Source organism: Trichomycterus rosablanca, chromosome 17 (genome assembly GCF_030014385.1).
Source record: "Trichomycterus rosablanca isolate fTriRos1 chromosome 17, fTriRos1.hap1, whole genome shotgun sequence".
Taxonomy (NCBI): Eukaryota; Metazoa; Chordata; class Actinopteri; order Siluriformes; family Trichomycteridae; genus Trichomycterus; species Trichomycterus rosablanca.
This window is the reverse complement of record NC_086004.1, coordinates 2,077,232-2,101,148: the sequence shown is the minus strand read 5'-3', so window position 1 is coordinate 2,101,148 and position 23,917 is coordinate 2,077,232. Positions and strand designations below refer to the sequence as shown.

Genomic DNA, 23,917 nt, shown 5'->3' with positions numbered 1-23,917 from the left:
GCCAATCCCACCATTCAGTCACAAAATTACAAATATGACGAACAAATGCGGAGCAACCAACGGAGTTCTTTAGAATTGTAAATAATTTCTCGTAGATGTTTAATCTGTATAAAGGTGTAATTACACAAGTGGAGTTTATTTGTAAATTCAGGCTCGTCAGGGACAGATTTACCGTGTTCGGCACACAGGAGGGAGACTTGCGGATTGTGCCGCTTTAGGCTATGTCTTATTAGTAGGGATGTAACGATGCACCACAAGACAGATAAAAATCGAGTCACATGTGTAACGATTCAAATCGGTTCACATGTCAAATGAATCGATATTCGCTTTAAACAGCAGAGGGCGCTGGCGCTATTCACGTCGCCTGGTTGACGTGACTACAGGGTTACCAGGTTCAGAATTTTTCAGCCAAATGTATTTATGTGAGGATACTTTCTTTATTTGTATTATTCATTTATTTATTTAATGTGGGATTTGTTTCATTTCATTCAAAAAGGGAAATGTGCAGCATTGTTTTGCATAGTTTGTACCTACCTCAGAAATAAAAGGGCATTCATTATTTAGATAAATAAAAGATAAGCACAAATACAGGATTTTATTTTATTTTTTAAGAGAAATAAGAAAAGGAAACTGTCATAATTTGTCTTCAATTTCATTTTGTTTAAAAAATCGGGGAAAAAATCGTATCGTGAACCCAGTATCGTGAATCGTATTGCATCGTGGGTAGAGTGTATCGTTACATCCTTACTTATTAGAATCCTCTCTACTGGGGCAGCCTTGCATTTTTACAGAATGCGACTGTAAGCTTTACCTTCACACTCGATCCCGGTGCCGTCCAGAGAAAATCCCTTCTGGCATTCACAGCTGAAGCTGCCAGGGGAGTTGAGGCAGGAGGCTCTGGACCCGCACACACTCGACTGGCCGGTGCACTCGTTGTTATCTACCGAAAAGAACAACAACGTATAAAAGTATTTAAATAAATAAATACATGAGAAATAATGGATCATGTTTTACTAGATCTGAATACACACTATATGGCCAAAAGTATTTGGACACCTTTGTTGGACGAATGCTATTAAAATAGAATGACCTCTGTGTGACCTTTTCAGCCAGAACAACAGCCTCTCTTTTGAGAAGGCTTATCACAAGTATAACTGTAGGAATTTGTGCCCATTTGTGGTTCTGGTTCATTCCAGAGCTGTTCAGTGAAGCTGAGGTCAGGGCTTTGTGCAGGACTCTAGAGGTTCTTGTTTTTTAAACCGAGCTTTTCTTCATGTCTTTATAATTCTTGCTTTGTGCACAGGAGTGCAGTCATGCTGGAATAGCAAAGGGCCTTCCCTAAACTGTTGCTGCAAAATTAGAAGCATACAGTTCTTTATATAATTGATTTATTAAACCTGTTAGCAACTGTTGTGGCTGAAACACATAAATGAATTCAATACTTAAAAGGGGCGTCCCAATCTTTTTGTCTGTATAGTGTATATGCAAAAGTATGTGGACACCCCTCCTTTTCGAATCAACTGTTTCAGCCACAGATATTTCTAATAAGTGTATACATATGAAATGAATCACAACTTTGTATGGATTGTCTGGGGGTCGTACGTCCTGATCCAGTGTGTCTGTGACGTCCATAAAGATTTGATTCGACCTTTCAATGATTTAGACTCAAACTGGAAGCCCCTGCTGAATGCAAGCCAGAACTTCACGTCCATCATCGTTCCCTGACCTTAACAATGGTTTCTGGACCAAATGGGCATGAATGTCCACAGACGCACTCCGAAATCTTGTGGAAAGCCATCCCAGACGTCTGACAACATCATACTAATGACCTTAGTTTAGAGAAATGGCTGTCCAACAAGCTTAGACTAGGTGTCCACATACTTTTGACCACACAAAGAACTCTGGTTCTTAAACCGGTCCCATTCAGGGTTCTTAGAACCTTGGTGCTTTTTAGAGAGCCTGTTGCATTTCCACCAGTTTTTGGGAGCCAAGGATGCATCATCAACAGCAGGCGTGGCAAACAGCACTAACAAACTGGTGGAGCGTGTAGATGACCTGTGAGGATTTGTGCTGTCGTTACAGATGTTCGATTTAGCAGCCAGCTTACCGATACACGCCGTCTGGTGCTGAGAGAATCCAGGTGGGCACTTGCAGGTAAACCCTCCGATGGTGTTGACACACAGGAACTGGCAGTTGTGCTGCTTGGTGGAACATTCGTCCAAGTCTGGGTTTCAAAACACACGTCACATTACAAATAATTCATCATAAATATATGATATGGACACATGAATATATATATACGTATATATTTTTATGTTAACGTTTACGTGGCGTCATTTACCTTTGCAGGTCTTTCCGTCCGGCTGCAGGACGTACCCGCGGGGGCACGAGCACAGGTAACTGCCCTCCGTGTTCTTACACAGGAAGTTACACGGCTTGGGAGACTGAGAGCACTCGTCCAAATCTAACGCACACGGAAAATTCGGATTAGAAATAATATTGACATCATGAGCGTCTACATTCGATGTTTTAGGGGATGCGGGTACGACAAGGCAGCGGTTCTCAACCCCGGAGTGAAGATAGCGACTAGTTAGACAGCAGTTATGTCACTACGCAGCCTGGGCGCCCTTATTGGGTTTATGATTAATATCATTAATAATATGATTTTTTGTTTAATATCCACTTACCATGAGCGTGTGAGCGAGTGACCTCAGCTAGTACAACAACCGCTCTTCTGAGGAGGCTTTCACAAGACTGGGAATTTGTGCCCATTCAAAACAGTAGCCACTATCTTCAAGAGTCGCTGCACCGCCTGGGCGCCCTTGTTGTGTTTATTATTAATATTATTTATTAGTATTTATTGTTTATTATCTATTTATATTTATTTATTATTTATTGTTTATCATTTAATTATTATTATTTGTTATTTTATATTGTTTATTATAATTTTTATATTATTATTTATTTATTGTTATTATTTACTATTATTTATTTATTATTAATCATTTACTATTTATTTATATTTATTTATTTATTATTTATTATTTATTTATTATAACTCATTACTTATCATTTATTATTTATAATTTATTTAATATTTATTTATCTGTCTGTCTGTCTATTAGTGAAGGATAAAGTGAAGTATTTATTTATTGTTATTTATTTATTATTATATATTGTTTATTATTATTTATTAATAGTTGTTTATTTATTATTTTATATTGTTTATTATTATTTATTATAATGTATTTATTATTTACTATTATTTATTAATTATTAATCATGTATTAATTATTTATATTTACTTATTAATTATTAGTTATTTATTTATTATTTATCATTTATTATTTATTTATCATTATTTATTTGTCTGTCTGTCTCTTAGCGAAGGAGAAAGTGAAGCTCGTACCGATGCAGGACGTGCCGCTGAAGTCGTTGGTGTACCCGATGTTGCAGTGGCAGCGGAAGGACCCGACGGTGTTGATACACTGGCCGTTCTTACACAGGTTGGGCAGCACCTCACACTCATTAATATCTGCGAAACCAAGAGTCACGGTCAACGTCCGAACCATAAACTTCACCTACGATCCGAACTGTCATCCATGAATACGAGCCCGTCTTACCCCTGCCATCGGTGGTGTAGCCCGGTCCATGCGGGCACATCTTCTTGTACTGGATGGTGCCAGGCAGGGGGCAGAGCTCGCACTGCGGGCCCCAGCCCCGTCCCCCGTTGCAGCAGCACTCAGACTTGGTGGCGCTGTTGCGGTTGGTGGAGGACTGCTGGCACATGGTCTGCAGGACCTCGGTGAAGCAGTAGCCCTGCCGGTTATCTGAGAAATAATTCATATGGAACGTTGAATGCAGCACGTTAATAATGGATGTCTTTAATATTATAGCACACGCTAATATCAGAGCGCAGAGAGGCAGTGGGAATAAAAAAATATGTATTTGATGTTTATCGTGGCAGATGCCCGTGCTTAAATGTCAGTGGTGCTACCAGCCTGGTCAACCTCTCCAGAGAACCAGCTGTCTGTGTCTGAGGAAGGAACGGCCAGGATTGGAACTCCTACTGTATGGTTGAGGTGCTGGAACGAGCAGTGGAGGAGTACAGAGAGCTCAGCATGTTCCTCTGTACTGGTTAAAGCTCTGTACACTGTGCCTGTTTATTCATTCATTCATTGTCTGTTTTATGACCGCTCTATCCTGGTCAGGGTCTCGGTGTGTCTGATTTATTGGAAGAAAGGTAGGAAACACACACACACACACACACACACACACACACTAATAGGGCAATTTCGTATCTTCAATTAACCTGACTGCATGTCTTTGGACTGTGGGAGGAAACCCACACAGACACAGGGAAAATCCCAGATCGTTCCACCTGGGAATCGAACCCATGACCTTCTTGCTGTGAGGACACAGTGCTACCCACCAAGCCAACCTCCCAGCAACATTTAGACCTATCTCAGCCATCTGTGACCAACCAAGCTTTTGGAAAGGGGGACTATAGGGCAACTTTGTGTCTCCGGTTCCCTGGACAAGGCGTGTCTCACCTCAGCAAACTGGGACGTCACGCCGCTACTGGGAAGCCAACGAGGAACTGGGGCGAATTCCCAAACACAAAAGAACACTGACCAAACCATCTGGCATCACGGCTTTTAGGGAAATATGTGTGCCAGCCAATGTGCTGGCAAACAAGACAAGAAGATGCCGTAATGTATATAGAAAACCTTCCACCTGGAGCGCTTTAGATCACAAACTGTGACTCCGTGCCCCCTCTGCCAGCCAAACTAGAGTGCACGCGTCTTAACGTTACAGTCAGAGTTGCTAAAACGCCAGCGGTCGAGTCGCGTGGGCGTGTGTTAGATGGTATTTGTGTAGGAACGCCGGTTGAGTGCATGCCGAGGCTTACCTATACACTCAGTGCCAGTGGAGCTGGGCTCGAATCCCTCGTTACACTCGCAGCGGTAGCTCCCCACGGTGTTCACGCAGCGGCCGTTCTTGCAGATGCCCGGTTTGGCGCGGCACTCGTTCAGATCTGCCAGCGCGGCGTGCAGAGGAGGAGGATGAAGGATGGTGAGTCAGGGTCGGTGGGTGGTGATGAAGAAGCAGAGAAAGAAAGAACAAACAAACGAAGGTCTGAAGGTGCTGAGAATGCTACTACTTCTGTGTCTAATAATAACACTCTGGGCACTGAGCGCCCGCGGCAGATTAAAACACCGCAGCTGGCAAACAGGCACGCGCCAGGCTGGCTGGATGATACGCGACTTTGATTAGCCTTTCGTTCCATCATTAATAACAGAAACGTGTCAGGGTGCCGGGTTTTTCTCCCAGTTTATCGTTGCCAATTAGTTTTCACTGCCGGGGACCCCGATGGCATAATTGGCAGACACCCGATGGGTATAATTGGCAGACACGCGCTCCCTCAGACGCGTGCGTGGTCCACCGACCCTTTCTTATTCGCCCGTACTGTGGTGGATTGGCGTGTGAGGTCGGTCTCGCACATGGAGAGTCACGCACTGATCTCCACGTTCCTCCACTTCTATACAGGCGCCTCAGGTTACTAACCAGGGTCCTTACACAGCGTCAAAGACCCCACCCACTTTTTAGTCTGGTCTTTTCCCACCTAGCAGATTGTGCCCGCTAAGGGGCGCCCAGCCGAGATTCAGCTCAGAGAGCTTCCAAGTGCCAGTTTTTAAGGTTTCATGTTCTGCTTTTTACACCTAGGTAGGTGGGTACTCACCCATACAGCCCTCTCCATCCGGGCGCCGGGTCATGCCAGCGGGGCAGATACACATAAAGGTGCCGATGAGGTTCTTGCAAAGCATGCCCCGGCTCTCACAGTCATCCAGCCCCTCCGCACACTCGTCCTGGTCTACACAGAGAAATGAAACATGGATTAATTAGCAAATAAAAACAACCGCTACATCCTGGTCAGGGTCACGATGGGTCCAGTCTCAGCAGGAATCTCTCGGCTTTGGTTGTCCCGCCATCAGACACAGCCAATCGTGTCTGTGTAGACGCTAGAATGGTCGGTAGCACCGGAGATTCAGCCGGGATCTCACCTGTGCTGGACTACCGTAGCTGAACGTTGTGCCACCCAAGCGCCCAAACTTAATATTTTCTGCCAATTTAGTCATATCCAATTACCCGACTGTAATTCGCCTCTACTGCTGCAGATTTCCACTCCTAACCAAGAAGGTTCATGACTAACACACCTCCAACACTTGTGGGTTCATGTGGAGATCCGTATTGCGCATGGAGAGTCACACACCGATCTCCAGCAGAGGTCATAATTGCAGCAGGAACCCTGTTCAGCCGTTGTCACACTACCATCACACTACCATACACCGTCACACACACACTACCCTCACACTACCATACACAATCACACACACACACACACACAAACACACACTACCATACACCGTCACACACACTACCCTCACACTACCATACACCGTCACACACACACTACCCTCACACTACCATACATAGTCACACACACACTACCCTCACACTACCATACACAATCACACACACACACAAACACACACTACCCTCACACTACCATACACCGTCACACACACACTACCATCACACTACCATACACCGTCACACACACACTACCCTCACATTACCATACACCGTCACACACACACTACCCTCACACTAACATACACAATCACACACACACTACCCTCACACTACCATACACCGTCACACACACACTACCCTCACACTACCATACAGTCACACACACACTACCCTCACACTACCATACACCGTCACACACACACTACCCTCACACTACCATACACAATCACACACACACTACCCTCACACTACCATACACAATTACACACAAACACACACTACCATACACAATCACACATACACTACAATACACAATCACACACACTACAATACACAATCACACACACTACCATACACAATCACACACACTACAATACACAATCACACACACTACCATACACAATAACACACACTACAATACACAATCACACATACTACGATCACACTACAATACACAATCACACACAAACACACACTACCATACACAATCACACACACACTACAATACACAATCACACACACTACCATACACAATCACACACACTACAATACACAATCACACATACTACGATCACACTACCATACACAATCACACACACACACACAAACACACACTACCATACACAATCACACACACACACACTACAATACACAATCACACACACTACAATACACAATCACACATACTACGATCACACTACCATACACAATCACACACACACACACACACACTACAATCACACACACTACCATACACAATCACACACACTACAATACACAATCACACATACTACGATCACACTACCATACACAATCACACACACACACACAAACACACACTACAATACAATACACAATCACACACACTACAATACACAATCACACACACTACGATCACACTACCATACACAATCACACACACACACACAAACACACTACCATACACAGTTACACACACAGCCAATAGTGTGTCTGTGTGAGTGTCTGGCCGGCTGATAGCAGCTAAATGTAAAATGTAGATTAATAAAATAAAGTGATGTTTTCTCTCCCCCTGTTGTTTCTCTTGTAAGTGTGAAACAGTCTGAATGGCTTAAATCCTGCTCTGTGTGGGATGAGAACACAGTGTGGGAGTGAAGATCTGTGTTCTGTGATACTGAGCCTCCGGTATCAAGCTGTGGATGTTTATTATTTTATTATTTTGTACCTCGACACATCCTCTGATCCTCACGCAGCACGTAGCCTGAAGGACACATGCACTCGTACGAGCCGAAAGTGTTCACACAGCGGAAAGCACACAGCAGAGGGTTCAGACTGCACTCGTTAATATCTGTCCGAAACAGAGGAGAGAGGCGAGTAAATATCATCAAACGGCGAAACAGCACGGCACAGTCTCACAGTTCTGAAAATATTTAAATAAACTATAATAATAATAATGATAATAATAATATTATAATACTAATTATAACTTAGATAATAAGAATAAAATAATATTAATTATACTAAAAAGAAACAATAATAGTATTAACAATTGTATTACAAATAATAACAATGATAGTAATAATAATAATAAAACAAAATAAATAATAATAAAATAGTAATAATAATACAAATATTAATAATACAACTAATAATAATAATAATAATAATAAAAATACTACTACTTACAACTAATAATAATAATAATAATAATACAACTAATAATAATATTAAAAATAATAATAAAAATACTACTACTACTCACAACTAGTAATAATAATTAATAATAAAATAATTTTAACAATAAAAATAATAATACAACTAATAATAATAATAATAATACAACTAATAATAATAATTATAACAACAAAAATAATAATAATAAAAATAATAATACAACTAATAATAATAATAATAATAATAAAAATAACAAAACAATAAAAATACTACTACTTACAACTAATAATAATAATAGTACTACTAATAAAAATAATACAAATTATAATTAATAATAAAAAAAATAATTAAAATAATAATTAATAATAAAAATAATAATAATAAAAATACTACTACTACTACTTACAACTAATAATAATAATAATAATAATAATCCTTTTTTGAGTAAAAAAAAGTTTGTGGTCTTAAATATTAAAGTAATTTTAAGCATCTTTTGTGATCTATGGAGGAAACACTAGACTACGTCGCCTTCCAAACACTAACAACTAAATATTTTTATAAATTGAATAATGCCTGTGAGAACAAGCTTGGTGATTCATTAAAACATAAAGGAGCACACACACACACACACACACACACACACACACAGACACACACACACACCTTCACAGGTCATCATGGGTCCAGGTTCGAAGCCCTCCTGACAGGAACACTCAAATCCACCCTCCACATTAGTGCAGGTACCGTTACCACACGGGTTCCCGATGGAACACTCGTCTGTATCTGAGAGAAGGAAGAACAACACGTTTAAACACCAACATGTTTGTTTTCTGTGTTTCTGAGAGAGTTTCTGAAGATGAGATAGCCTATCCCACAGGAGGACATTTATAATGTTACAGCAGCTTTAATGTATATTGTGTGTATTTGAGTGTATATTATATTTGGTTCAGTTACATGAAATGACACAACATGAATATCTCTACATTTATTACTTTAATAAGAGCATCATGATATAAAAAAATAATAATAATTTTACATTCTGAAGTAAAACAGTTGGTCACAGTAGGAATAAAAGTCATTAGAATTAATTTTATATTTAAATTCTTCAAATGAAGACAAGCTGAGTGAGTAAAGCAGTAACAAGTCAGCAGCCCTTCCAGAAAATTCTGAAAATACCCCCCCGATCTGTGGCTCGGTGTGTGTGAGTGTATGTGTGTACGTGTGTGTGTGTGTGTTTATACTCACCCACACATTTGATGCCTGTGTAGTCGAGGTTGTAGCCGAAGGGACACTCACAGCGGAATGACCCGTCAGTGTTGATACACTGACCGTTCTCACAGATCCCCGGGTTGTCCTGACACTCGTTCATATCTGCACCACACAACATCAAAGTGCAACATTACTGATTGTGTAGTGTGTGTGATTGTGTAGTGTGTGTGATTGTGTAATGTGTGTGATTGTGTTGGGTAGTGTGTGTGTGTGATTGTGCTGAATAGTGTGTGATTGTGTTGGGTAGTGTGTGTGATTATGTTGAATAGTGTGTGATTGTGTTGGGTAGTGTGTGTGTGATTATGTTGAATAGTGTGTGATTGTGTTGGGTAGTGTGTGTGTGTGATTGTGTGATTGTGTAGTGTGTGATTGTGTTGGGTAGTGTGTGTGTGTGATTATGTTGAATAGTGTGTGATTGTGTTGGGTAGTGTGTGTGATTGTGTGATTATGTGATTGTGTTGGGTAGTGTGTGTGTGATTATGTTGAATAGTGTGTGATTGTGTTGGGTAGTGTGTGTGTGATTATGTTGAATAGTGTGTGATTGTGTTGGGTAGTGTGTGTGTGATTATGTTGAATAGTGTGTGATTGTGTTGGGTAGTGTGTGTGTGTGTGTGTGTGTGATTATGTTGAATAGTGTGTGATTGTGTTGGGTAGTGTGTGTGTGTGTGATTATGTTGAATAGTGTGTGATTGTGTTGGGTAGTGTGTGTGTGATTGTGTAGTGTGTGATTGTGTTGGGTAGTGTGTGTGTGTGATTATGTTGAATAGTGTGTGATTGTGTTGGGTAGTGTGTGTGATTATGTTGAATAGTGTGTGATTGTGTTGGGTAGTGTGTGTGATTGTGTAGTGTGTGATTGTGTTGGGTAGTGTGTGTGTGTGATTGTGTTGGGTAGTGTGTGTGTGTGTGATTGTGTAGTGTGTGATTGTGTTGGGTAGTGTGTGTGTGTGATTATGTTGAATAGTGTGTGATTGTGTTGGGTAGTGTGTGTGTGATTGTGTGATTGTGTAGTGTGTGATTGTGTTGGGTAGTGTGTGTGTGATTATGTTGAATAGTGTGTGATTGTGTTGGGTAGTGTGTGTGTGATTATGTTGAATAGTGTGTGATTGTGTTGGGTAGTGTGTGTGTGTGATTATGTTGAATAGTGTGTGATTGTGTTGGGTAGTGTGTGTGTGTGATTATGTTGAATAGTGTGTGATTGTGTTGGGTAGTGTGTGTGTGTGATTATGTTGAATAGTGTGTGATTGTGTTGGGTAGTGTGTGTGTGTGATTATGTTGAATAGTGTGTGATTGTGTTGGGTAGTGTGTGTGATTATGTTGAATAGTGTGTGATTGTGTTGGGTAGTGTGTGTGATTGTGTAGTGTGTGATTGTGTTGGGTAGTGTGTGTGATTATGTTGAATAGTGTGTGATTGTGTTGGGTAGTGTGTGTGTGATTGTGTGATTGTGTAGTGTGTGATTGTGTTGGGTAGTGTGTGTGATTATGTTGAATAGTGTGTGATTGTGTTGGGTAGTGTGTGTGTGATTATGTTGAATAGTGTGTGATTGTGTTGGGTAGTGTGTGTGTGATTGTGTAGTGTGTGATTGTGTTGGGTAGTGTGTGTGATTATGTTTAATAGTGTGTGATTGTGTTGGGTAGTGTGTGTGATTATGTTGAATAGTGTGTGATTGTGTTGGGTAGTGTGTGTGTGATTGTGTGATTGTGTAGTGTGTGATTGTGTTGGGTAGTGTGTGTGTGTGATTATGTTGAATAGTGTGTGATTGTTTGTTTGTTTGTTTGTTTATTAGGATTTTAACGTCATGTTTTACACTTTTTGGTTACATTCATGACAGGAACGGTAGTTTATCTTCACACAAGGTTCTTCAGTTCACAAGGTTATATCGAACACAGTCATGGACAATTTAGTGTCTCCAATTCACCTCACTTGCATGTTTTTGGACTGTGGGAGGAAACCGGAGCACCCGGAGTAAACCCACGCAGGCACGGGGAGAACATGCAAACTCCACACAGAAAGGACCCAGACCGCCCCACCTGGGGATCGAACCCAGGACCTTCTTGCTGTGAGGCGACAGTGCTACCCACTTAGCCACCGTGCCACCCGTGTGTGATTGTGTTGGGTAGTGTGTGTGTGATTATGTTGAATAGTGTGTGATTGTGTTGGGTAGTGTGTCTGATTGTGTAGTGTGTGATTGTGTTGGGTAGTGTGTGTGATTATGTTGAATAGTGTGTGATTGTGTTGGATAGTGTGTGTGTGATTGTGTAGTGTGTGACTGTTTTGGGTAGTGTGTGTGATTATGTTGAATAGTGTGTGATTGTGTTGGGTAGTGTGTGTGTGTGTGATTATGTTGAATAGTGTGTGATTGTGTAGTGTGTAATTGTGTTGGGTAGTGTGTGTGTGATTGTGTGATTGTGTAGTGTGTGATTGTGTTGGGTAGTGTGTGTGATTATGTTGAATAGTGTGTGATTGTGTTGGGTAGTGTGTGTGTGATTGTGTGATTGTGTAGTGTGTAATTGTGTTGGGTAGTGTGTGTGTGTGATTATGTTGAATAGTGTGTGATTGTGTAGTGTGTGATTGTGTATGGTCGTGTGTGTGTGTAACTGTGTATGGTAGTGTGTATGTGTAATTGTGTATGGTAGTGTGTATGTGTATTTGTGTGATTGTGTATTGTATGGTAGTGTGTGTGTGATTGTGTATGGTAGTGTGTGTGATTTATAAGTGTGTGTGATTGTGTATGGTAGTGTGTATGTGTGTGTGACTGTGTGTGTTGTGTATTTGTGTTGTATCTTACCCACGCGTCCTTCACCACGTCCAGGAACAGTTCCGAGACCGTAGGGACACAGTGATGTAAAACCAGCTGCTGACCAAACAGATGATGAGAATTATTACAATCACACACACATGCACACACACACACACACACGCACACGCACACACACACTGTATATAACAGTAAATGAATGTATAAACTGTATAATATGAAGAAAGCTGGGCGAGTGCAGACGCTCGTGTCGGTACCCACTCTCGTTTTCGCTGGGGCAGAGTTCGCAGGGGTCGCCCCAGCCCTCGCCGGGCATCAGGCTGCAGCAGCACTCGGCCTTGGTGGTGTTCACAGCTTTGGGCACCGAACATTTACTGGATTCAAAACGGGTGTAACAGAAACTCTTCCGGGTGTCTAAACAACAACAGAGAGGAATTTACAAACACACACACTTACAAATCACACACACACACACACACAGAAACACTTACAAATCACACACACACACATTATACAAACATATACACACACACACACACACACATCACAAACACTTACAAATCACACACACACATTATACAAACATATATACACACACACATCACAAACACTTACAAATCACACACACAAATCACACACACACACACACACACACACACACAGAAACACTTACAAATCACACACACAAATCACACACACAGAAACACTTACAAATCACACACACATATAACACACACTTACAAATCTCACAGACTTACAAATCACACACACATATTACACACACACAAATCACACACACACACACACACACACACAGAAACACTTACAAATCACACACACATATTACACACACACAAATCTCACAGACTTACAAATCACACACACATTACACACAGACTTACAAATCACACACACATATTACACACACACAAATCACACACACATATTACACACACTTACAAATCACACACACACACACAGAAACACTTACAAATCACACACACACATATTACACACTTATCATACACAAATCACACGTTTATCACACACACACACACATACAAATCACACACACATTACACACACACTTACAAATCACACACACATATTACACACAAATCACATGTTTATCACACACACACACACACATAAATCACACACACACACACACTTACAAATCACACACACATATTACACACAGACATACACACACATCACACATACACAAATCACACACACAAATCACACACTTACTTATCACATACACACAGAGAAATCGCACACACATTCACAAATCACACACAGAGTTATCAGACAGGTACAAATCACACACATCACACTTACACACACAAAAATCACACACTTATCTCTCTCTCTCTCATACACACACAGACACAAATCACACACACACACACTACTAAACACTAGCTAGGTCTGTAGCTCAGCACTCACCGTGGCAGCGTTTTCCATTGTCAGAGAGAACGAATCCTGACTGGCAGATACACTGGAAACTTCCTGGTGTGTTAATACAGGTGCCAAACAGACAGGTATTGGGCTCGGAGGTGCACTCGTCAATGTCTGAGGAGAAAGGGAGCAAAATAACAACCAAAAAAATAGAACGGGGTTCACGTTAGAGATCAGAAAACAAAACTGGAGAAATAATGACACAGAGGAAGGAAATAACAGGCAAAATAATTCTGGTTCACTGTATAAGAAAATAATAAAATATCAACAATATTAAACAGTATAACCAACAAAAATCTGTTTACATCGTCCTGAAAGAAAGTTCTATCATTTCTAAAACAATAAAAGACAAGATAAGAATAAAAATGACTTATTTTTACTATGGTAGTTTACTATGGTAGAACCTTTTTGGCTCCCAGAACATGACAGACTCACCTATACACTGCTCATTCTGCAACTTGTAACCCTTCGGACAGATGCATCGGAACGACCCCTCCAGGTTCTGACAGGTTCCTGGGGAGCACGTGCCCGGGAACGTCACACACTCATTAACATCTGAAGAGGAAACAACACACAGCGCATCAGAAACCTTCTACAATGATAAGATAGACAGACAACTGTTGTGCAGTAAGTGAATTTAAAAACTGCTGAAAATCTCATGGAGGAAGATAATAACCACTGAGCGAGTGTAGGTAATGGCCAGAACAGAAAAGGAGCTACTAAACCAAACTAAGCCCCACAAGTTATGTTACTTAGGTTGTGTGATGAGGTGCCCACATGATGGAAGGACTCAAAAGACATCAGAAAGGTTCTACATAGATAAGATAGATAGACCCATATGTGCAGCCAACCATCACAATGGAGCTGTGATGGTGCTGGTGGAATCTTACCGACGCAGTTTTTAGAGTCGGGCGTGAGTTCGAATCCCTCCTGGCATAGACACTGGAAGAATCCCAGAGTGTTGATGCACTGACCGTGGCTGCAGACCTGGCCTTTCAGAGTGGTGCACTCGTCCACATCTACACACACACACACACACATACACAGACACGTTGTGAGACATTGTGGACATTTTATATGTTGTGGGACGCTGTGGGACGTGTTGTGGAACATTGTGGACGTTGTGGACCATTGTGGGACATTCTGAGACGTTGTGGTGGACGTTAAGAGACACTGTGGACATGGTGGGTCATTGTGGACATTGTGGGACATTGTGGTGGACGTTGTGGGACATTGTTCTGGACGCTGTGGATGTTGTGGGACATTGTGGACATTGTTGGACGTTGTCTGACATTGTGGTGGGCGTTGTGGTACATCGTGGGACATTCTGAGTCAATGTGGACGTGGTGGACGTTGTGGTGGATGTTGTGAAACATTGTGGACATTGTCTGACATTGTGGTGGGCGTTGTGGGTCATTGTGGACGTTGTGGTACATTGTGGGACATTCTGAGTCACTGTGGACGTGGTGGACGTTGTGGTACATTGTGGGACGTTCTGAGTCACTGTGGATGTGGTGGACGTTGTGGAACATTGTGGATGTTGTTGGACATTGTGGACATTGTCTGACATTGTGGTAGATGTTGTGGGACATTGTGACCGTTGTGGTGGACGTTGTGGTACATTGTGGGACGTTCTGAGTCACTGTGGACGTGGTGGACGTTGTGGTGGACGTTGTGGAACATTGTGGACGTTGTTGGACATTGTGGATATTGTCTGACATTGTGGTGGACGTTGTGGAACATTGTGGACGCTGTGAACTCACCCATGCAGTCGTTGTTGTGCGTGAGCTGGAAGCCGGGGAAGCAGAGACAGTTGTAGGACCCGACGGTGTTCTTACATGTGCCGTTACCACACGGCTGCCGCTCACACTCGTCGATATCTGAGACACACAGAGTAAAAATCCACGTTATGAAAGAATTTATTATATTTCAGAGACGTTTTTACCCTCAGATGATGAAACGGGGAGCAGACTGAGACTAGGATAAAAGAGATCTGGAGATGTGTGTTGGACACTCACCCATGCACATGGTCAGGTCCGCTGTAGCCTTGAAGCCATTGTGGCAGAGACAGCGGTAGCTTCCCTGTGTATCAATACACTCGCCGTGGCTGCACACGTTCGGGATTTCCTGACATTCGTTACGGTCTGTATAGTAAAAAATACCACGTTTTTAATGATCAGAAAACACCACGGTGTCACAAAATACTGCGTTTATCTTACGGCGGCCTTTAGCTTTAGGGAAACTGTAAAGTTACAAAAAAAACACAATTTAATTCTTGGTTGTTTTCTGCATTTTCACAGCACTGCAGGAACCATAAACAACAACAATAAAGAAATAATAATAATAATAATAATGATAATAATAATACTATAATAATAATAATAACAATAATAATAATGATGATGATGATGATGATGATGATGATGATGATAATATAATAATAATAATACTATAATAATAATAATTATTATTAAACAACAACAACAATAATAATAATAATAATGATAATATAATAATAATAACAATGATAATAATAATAATAATGATAATAATAACAATAATGACAATAATAATAATAAAAACAATAAAACAACAATAAAAACAAAAATTAAAATTAATAAAAAATAAAATAACAACAGTAATAGTAAATTAATAATAATAAAATAATAATATAAAAATAATACTAACAACAATAATAACCAATAATAAATAAAAACAATTTAAAAATAATAAAAACATAACAAATACCTAACGGTAAAATAACAAAACAACAATAAAAATAATAATACAAATATAAACAATAATAATAACAACAATAATAAACTATTCTCTGTAGTAATTTAAAAAATGAGAATGAAATTAACATTCAATTATTAACAGACTAAATAAACTAAACTATTATTATTATGTAATAAACAGGAACATTTATCCTTCAGGTATTTTACAGTAAACAGTGCTGTACGATTGTAAAAATCATATAATATTTTTTGTGACCTGTAACCATTGATCTTTATTGGCATTATTATGAGTATTTATCTACAGGGGGTTTAGAAACACATGGATTGTTCCTAAATTCCTGTAGAGGTTCCTGCAGTGAGATTATGCAGCATCTTTATTTGTACACTGGTGTGATGAGTGTAGTGGGGCGAGACTCACCCACGCAGGCTCCGCTGGGGGAGAGTTTAAATCCGGGCGAGCACTCGCACCGGTAGCTGCCGGGGATGTTGTTACAGTTGGCGTTACGCTGGCACAGATTGTCCCCGCTGTTACACTCATCAATATCTGAGAGACAAGCGACAGGAAAACAACAACAGTGAGGTGCAATCAGTCATTTACTCATTCACTCACTAACTAACTCACTCACTTATTTACTCACTCACTAACTCACTCATTTACTCACTAATTCACTTACTCACTTATTTACTCACTCACTAACTCACTCACTTATTTACTCACTCACTTATTTACTCACTCACTAACTCACTCACTTATTTACTCACTCACTAACTCACTCTCACTTATTTACTCACTCACTAATTCACTCACTCACTAATTTACTCACTAACTCACTCACTTATTTACTCACTCACTAACTCACTCACTTATTTACTCACTCACTAATTCACTCACTCACTTATTTACTCACTCACTAATTCATTCACTCACTGCCTTACTCACTTATTCATTTACTCACTTATTTACTACTCATTCACTAACATTCACTCACTCATTTCTTTACTAAACTCACTCATTCAAGGACTTATTTACTTACTAACTTACATATTCACTCACTAACTTATTCACTCACTCATTCACTTACTTATTCACTCACTAATTCACTAGTCATTTACTCATTAACTCACTCATTTACTTACCAATGCACTCACTCATTCACTTATTCATTCAATCGTTCACTAAATTATTCACTCATTAACTCACTCAATCACTGACGCATTAACTCACTAACTTATTCATCCACTAACTCACTCATTCACTAATTAATTCACTCAGGTGTGTGTTTACCTTCACAGACGAGCAGGATATTGTTGTAGCTGAAGCCCATCGGACACTCGCAGCGGAAGCTGCCGATCTGGTTGATACAGGCTCCGTGGGCGCAGATCCCTGGAATCTGGCACTCGTCAATATCTGGATCATCACACACACACACACACACACACACACACACAGACTTTAGTTCGAAGCCTGTGTGAAGGAGATCATGTGATACAAACACACGTGTCTGTATTTTACCGATGGGTTTTCCAGTCTGGATGTCGATGATGAAGCCTGGAGCGGGGTTTCCACACAGCTGCTCATACTCCACTACACAACACACACACACAACACCGTTAAAGAAAAGGTTCAAAAGGTAAAGTATGCTAACACATGAGTGTTGAGATCTGGGGGTTCAGGGTTCGAATCTCAGTGATTGGCTAGACCTGGAATAGAACTGGAACCAATGACAGTGTCCAGGCATACAAATCAGCTCTTTTGACTGAACGGGCACAAATTCCCACAGACATACTTCTCAAAAGAGCGACTGTCGTTCTAGCTGAAATGATCTCTTTATTTTAACACATTTACGGCATTTAGAGGACGCTTTCATTCAAAGTGACTGAATAGAATTTAAGCAATTGAGGGTTAAGGGCCTCGCTCAGGGGTCCATCAGCAGCAACCTGGAAGCAGAGGAGCTTTTAAAATAGTTTGTCGAGCAAGTACACGGTGTCCGAATACTTTTGGTTGTATAGAATCTGTCTGAAAACCTAGTGACGCAATGTACGTCATCCTACACTCCCGAGAAGAGGGCGTGTCTAAATCCTTAGATCCCTTAAAGTGCTCTTACTGAGGCGCCTTAATTCTGAGTGATGATCTGACTGAATGACACGGGAGCGTCCGACCTCAGCGCTGAAGGCAATCCCAGCATTCAGTGCGGCACGACTTTTCTCACAAAAAATGACAAACGTGGCGGGCAAATATAATGCGGAGCAACCAACGGAGTTCCGTTCAAATGTAAATAAATTCTCATTGATGTTTAATCTGTATGAAGGTGCACAAGTGTCACCAAATCGGTCTTATACGTTCCATGTCTCTCTACTGAAGCAGTAAGGCAGATCACTAGGATTTCAGACCGAGTGAACGTGTGTGGGGATCTCTCACCGGTTGCAGGTACGGGACAGGGTTCGCAGGGTTTGTTCCAGGCTTTGCCAACGTTGTAGGCGCAGCAGCACATTTTCTTGGTCATGTTGAAGGAGAGCTCGTTCTCACACGTGTCGTTGAAGCTGTGGTAGCACACGCTCTTCCTCATGTCTGAAACAAAGCACAAACCGGAGGGTTCAGTCAGGCACGTTCAGCACCACCTACACCAGGACCGGTGGAGTACCGCTGGAGTCCACGTTTTTGAGTTCCTTACCCATGCAGTTGTTGCCCCCGTTGACCTGCATGTACTCCGGGGGGCAGATGCAGGTGTAGTTACCCAGCGTGTTGTAGCACGTCCCCGGGCCGCAGATGCCGATGTGAGCCGAGCACTCGTCGATATCTGAGGGGGGGAGCAATTCGGCATCGTTACCGGGTTTAAATGGGCATCACACACTCCTCACACACTCCACACACTGACTACAAACTCAGTGGTCAGTGATGATGGGCTGACCGTTACCTTCACAGATGCGCGTCTCCTCGTTGAGGTAGTAACCAGCCGGGCATTCACACTGAAAACTACCAAACGTGTTCACACAGTTTCCACCCTGGCACAGACCGGGCAGCTCCTGGCATTCATCGATGTCTGGAAAAGGTCAGCAAGAGGGCAAAGACGGGTCAGTATCAATCACTAACTGTACAGTGACACACACATTCATACACACACACACACCTTCATATGGAAAGATCACATAAACTCTCTCACACACACCGTCAGATAGAATGATCACCCCCACACACACACTCACATACACACACTCATTTCACATGGAAAGATCACACAAACTCACACACACAGACATAAACATACTTTCATACAGCAAGATCACATACACACACACACCTGTTATGGCAAGATCACACACACACACACACACACACACCATCATATGGCAAGATCACACAAACTCACACACACACTTACTCCCACACACACCTTCATAGAGCAAGATCACATTAACTTACACACACACACATCTTCATATGGGGAGATCACATACACACACCTTTATATGGCAAGATCACACACACACACACACCTTCACATGAAAAGATCATACACACACACACACACACACACACACATACACAAAGACCTTCATATGGAAAGATCACACAAACTCACACATACACACATTTTCATACAGCAAGATCACATACACACACACCTTTATATGGCAAGATCACACACACTCACTCTCACATGCACACACTCACACACCTTCATACAGCAAGATCACACACACACACACACACACACACACACACACACACAAACACTAGCACACTTTTCAATAATTAATTCCTTGTTAGTAGTAGCTTCATTCTGATCAGGGTTGCACTGGGTCCAGATCCAACCTGTAAACACTGAACACACCTGCAGTCCATCTAAGGGTATCACACACACCTCACACACTCATCAGAGTTGCCATTCTACCTACTGGTAGGTGTAAGGTAACCAGAGTGCTCTGATAAAACCACAGGGTTCTTACCCTCGAGGATGACAGTGATGGGGTTCGGTCTGAATCCCTCTCCTCCAGGACACAGAGTTTTATATTCCGCTACAGAGAGAACCAGATTAAAATGAGATTATTTAATCACACTCACACAGGCCGGGTCGACTCTTCAGGGTGTGTGAGGGTGAGTGTGGTATGCTGGGAGAACATACTGGAGTTAAGAAGAGGGCAAAGTTCGCACGGGTTCCCCCAGGCTCCGCCCCGAGAGCAGCAACAGGAGGCTCGGGACACGCCCACTCCGATCTCAGCACTGCAGGAGATACCGCCGTCGCCCCGATCCAGCGTGTCCAGGAAACAGTTACCCACCCGGGTGTCTGGAGGGGGAGGAGGGAGACAGAGGAAGACGTCAACACGTATTTTATTTATTATTATTATTATTTATCATTAAATATGAAGATTTGAAGGGTTCGATTTCTACACAATCACACCATTTAATATAGACAAAAGTATTTGGACACCTGAGCATGAGCTGGTTTAATGTCCCATTTCAAAAACTAATACTATCAGAGTGACCGCTATGTGACCAGCCGGCTTCTCACCAGACTTGGAAGTACGTCTGTGGGAATTTGTGCCAATCAAAAGAGCTTGATGTGGACAAGAAACCCATAGTTGATGTTCCGGTTCATTCCAGAGCTGTTCAGTGAGGTCAGGGCTCTGTGCAGAAGGGCCTTCCCTAAACTGTTGCCCCAAAGTCCTTTCTATAATTGATTTATTACACCTGAATTCAATCATTAGAAGAGGGTGTCCAAATACTTTTGTCCACAGAGTAACGTCGTTCAGGATGAATCGGCTGAAGGTAGGCGGGCACGGCCGGGCACACTCACCCACACAGCCCACGCCCGTGGGGTTGAGCTCGAAGTCGGCGGGGCAGTTACACAGGTAGCTTCCCTGCATGTTCACACACAGGCCATTGATGCAGTTCACGGGGTCGGCGCATTCGTTGACGTCTGGAAAAGAGAGAAATCGCTCGGTTATAAAATATGAAAGATGCCCTTTTTGTAAGTGTGGGCATTGCTTTTCTTGGTTGGCACAGGCGTCAGAGGCAGCCACGTCAGAGGGCAAGAACAAGTAGCTTCATAAATATTTCTGGGTTTCTGAAAGAAGTTGAGAACAGAAATAGAAATCTGGAAGTTGGTCCACGTTAAGAGTCGTGCCCTCCTGTTCGGTCTAGTTTGACCAGCAGGGGGGGCACGGAGTCAAATTGTGACCTGTCATTCTCTTAACACACTCCAGGTGGCAGGTTTTCTATTTATATGCTTTTCTGTTACAGTTCCAGGTGCTTTGTGATTAGTTTTTATAACCAGCCCTATTTATATGGGCACAGAGAAGTCGCCAGCTGCAGTCAATCATTGTCAGTAATGAGGAACTCCGAGGCCCTGCTACTAAGTCTAATGAATTTTGTCTTCCAGTCATTATGACCCAAAAATCCCCAAATAGTCCCCCAATCATCCCCAAGTCCCTATATAGTCCGCAAGTCCCAAAATCGTCCCAAAATCGTCCTAAAATCATCCCCAAATAGTCCCCATATAGTCCGCAGATCCCAAAATCGTCCTCAAAGTCCCCATATAGTCCCCAAACTGTCCCCAGGTCCCCTAATTGTCCCCATATCATCAATAAGTTCCCAAATCATCCCCAAGTCCCCAAATAATCCCAAAATAATCCCCAAGTCCCCAAATTGTCCCTGAGTCCCCAAATAGTCCCCAAGTCTGCAAATTGGCCCCAAGTCCCCAAATAGTCCCCAGATAGTCCCCAAATCATCCCCAAGTCCCCATATAGTCCCCAAATCATCCCCAAGTCCCTGAATAGTCCCCATATCATCCTCAAGTCCCCATAGAGTCCCCAAATCGCCCCCAAATCATCCTCAAGTCTCCAAATAATCCCCAAGTCCCCAAATTGCCCCCAAGTCTCCGAATAGTCCCCAAATAGTCCCCCACAAATGCATATAAAGCTCAGACAAACACCCATCCTGCTAAGCATTCTGTATAAACTTCAGAAGTGAGCGTCCTTACCCGTACAGTTCCCTCCACTGCGGTCCAGCTCGTACCCGTCGTCACACACACAGCGGAACATTCCGGGCAGATTCTGACACGTTCCGAACACACAGATGTTCTGGAAGCTGCACTCGTCGATATCTGTGTGTGTACAGGAAAGAGAACAGTGAGTGTGTGTCGTACTTAAATGTGTGTGTATACTAACAAGTGTGTGTGTGTGTGTGTGTTTGCGCACCCTGGCAGGTCCGGCTGTCCTCGCTGTTGTTGAAGCCCATCTCGCACTCGCAGCGGTATCCACCGGGCGTGTTCAGACACTGACCGTTCTCACACAGGTTCACGTTGTCGGCGCACTCGTCCGTATCTGAGGAAGAAAAGAGACGAGGGTCAGTGTGTGTTCCTGAGACACTGTGTGTGTGTGTGTGTGTGTGTGTTGGGTAGGGGGCTTTTGAGGTACCGGAGCAGAAGAAGCCGTCTCCGTTGAAGCCCTCCTTGCAGGCGCAGCGGTAAGACCCGGGCGTGTTGACACATTCGGCGTTGGGGTTGCAGCTGTGGTCCTCTGTCGCGCACTCGTCCAAATCTGCCGGAACGAAGCACAGGGTTAGGACTGACCGAATGACCGCATTCATCAAACAACACAAGCATGGAGCTAACCAAACCACATTCTGCACGGGTAACAACAGTGTACATGGCAATGGGCGTGGCTTTGTAGCATAAGAGTGCAGGTGCTAGACTGGCCTGTCTGCAGTCCAAACCTGTCACCTATTCAAAAATGCGCCCAGGTTGTGCAGCTTCATATTCTTCTAGCGCACGATCGACAGGATTCTGGACTCTCTGAGCTCTGAGCTCATCTGTGAGATGAGGTGGGTGACTGGGTGCCCCCTAGCGGGAGCAATCGGCAATGCAGCAGACAAAATTGGCCACTAATCTGCTGGGTGGGGAAAAAGACCAGGCTAAAAAAAAATGGGGCGGGGTCTTCAATGCTGTGTAAGGACCCTGGTTGGTAGCTCGAGGTGCCTGTACAGAAGTGGAGGAAGGTGGAGATCAGAGCGTGACTACCGAAGTATGGGCGAATAAGAGGGGGTCAGTGGGCAAAATATACCCTCCTCGGGTGCAATGGGGGTCAACAGCAGTGGACGACTGCTCCTGGACTGTTGAGCAGCTAAAATAAGAGCTAAATAAATAAATCATAGGGAGAAAATCGTCATCCCCAGTTACAGAAAGCCGTCGAATAAAATGTGATGCATCACAGCGGCAATAATCATCCAGCGACACTCACCGACACACTTGATGCCGTCTCCCACCCATCCGTCCCTGCAGCGGCACTTGAAGCTCCCGGGAACGTTGACGCAGGCGGCGTGCATGTCGCAGTTATGAGCGTCGAGCTCACACTCGTTAATATCTGAAAACAACAACAACAACGCACAGGAGAGCAGTCAGAACAGCAGTCCACGCCCGTACGAAAGCTCAGCAGACGTCC

At 42.5% G+C, this 23,917-nt stretch overlaps 1 protein-coding gene across 1 annotated transcript in view; it reads right to left on the bottom strand.

Moving 5' to 3' along the window:
- The window catches only part of fbn2b (fibrillin 2b), an 87,460-nt gene that overhangs the window by 6,899 nt on the left and 56,644 nt on the right, over window positions 1–23,917 (bottom strand). Inside the window, exons 31-60 of the mRNA XM_063012479.1 lie at window positions 23,717–23,839; window positions 22,895–23,017; window positions 22,676–22,801; window positions 22,459–22,581; window positions 21,274–21,396; window positions 20,602–20,763; window positions 20,426–20,494; window positions 19,393–19,518; window positions 19,150–19,275; window positions 18,897–19,046; window positions 17,991–18,062; window positions 17,763–17,885; window positions 16,896–17,021; window positions 15,758–15,883; window positions 15,503–15,619; window positions 14,630–14,758; window positions 14,175–14,294; window positions 13,728–13,853; window positions 12,537–12,689; window positions 12,306–12,374; window positions 9,496–9,621; window positions 8,914–9,033; window positions 7,802–7,924; window positions 5,744–5,875; window positions 4,913–5,038; window positions 3,624–3,830; window positions 3,410–3,535; window positions 2,342–2,464; window positions 2,108–2,224; window positions 812–940 (exon numbers count right to left, since the gene is read on the bottom strand). Coding sequence (XP_062868549.1) covers window positions 812–940; window positions 2,108–2,224; window positions 2,342–2,464; window positions 3,410–3,535; window positions 3,624–3,830; window positions 4,913–5,038; window positions 5,744–5,875; window positions 7,802–7,924; window positions 8,914–9,033; window positions 9,496–9,621; window positions 12,306–12,374; window positions 12,537–12,689; window positions 13,728–13,853; window positions 14,175–14,294; window positions 14,630–14,758; window positions 15,503–15,619; window positions 15,758–15,883; window positions 16,896–17,021; window positions 17,763–17,885; window positions 17,991–18,062; window positions 18,897–19,046; window positions 19,150–19,275; window positions 19,393–19,518; window positions 20,426–20,494; window positions 20,602–20,763; window positions 21,274–21,396; window positions 22,459–22,581; window positions 22,676–22,801; window positions 22,895–23,017; window positions 23,717–23,839 — 3,741 coding nt within the window. The remainder of the gene's footprint in view (window positions 1–811; window positions 941–2,107; window positions 2,225–2,341; window positions 2,465–3,409; window positions 3,536–3,623; window positions 3,831–4,912; window positions 5,039–5,743; window positions 5,876–7,801; window positions 7,925–8,913; window positions 9,034–9,495; window positions 9,622–12,305; window positions 12,375–12,536; window positions 12,690–13,727; window positions 13,854–14,174; window positions 14,295–14,629; window positions 14,759–15,502; window positions 15,620–15,757; window positions 15,884–16,895; window positions 17,022–17,762; window positions 17,886–17,990; window positions 18,063–18,896; window positions 19,047–19,149; window positions 19,276–19,392; window positions 19,519–20,425; window positions 20,495–20,601; window positions 20,764–21,273; window positions 21,397–22,458; window positions 22,582–22,675; window positions 22,802–22,894; window positions 23,018–23,716; window positions 23,840–23,917) is intronic.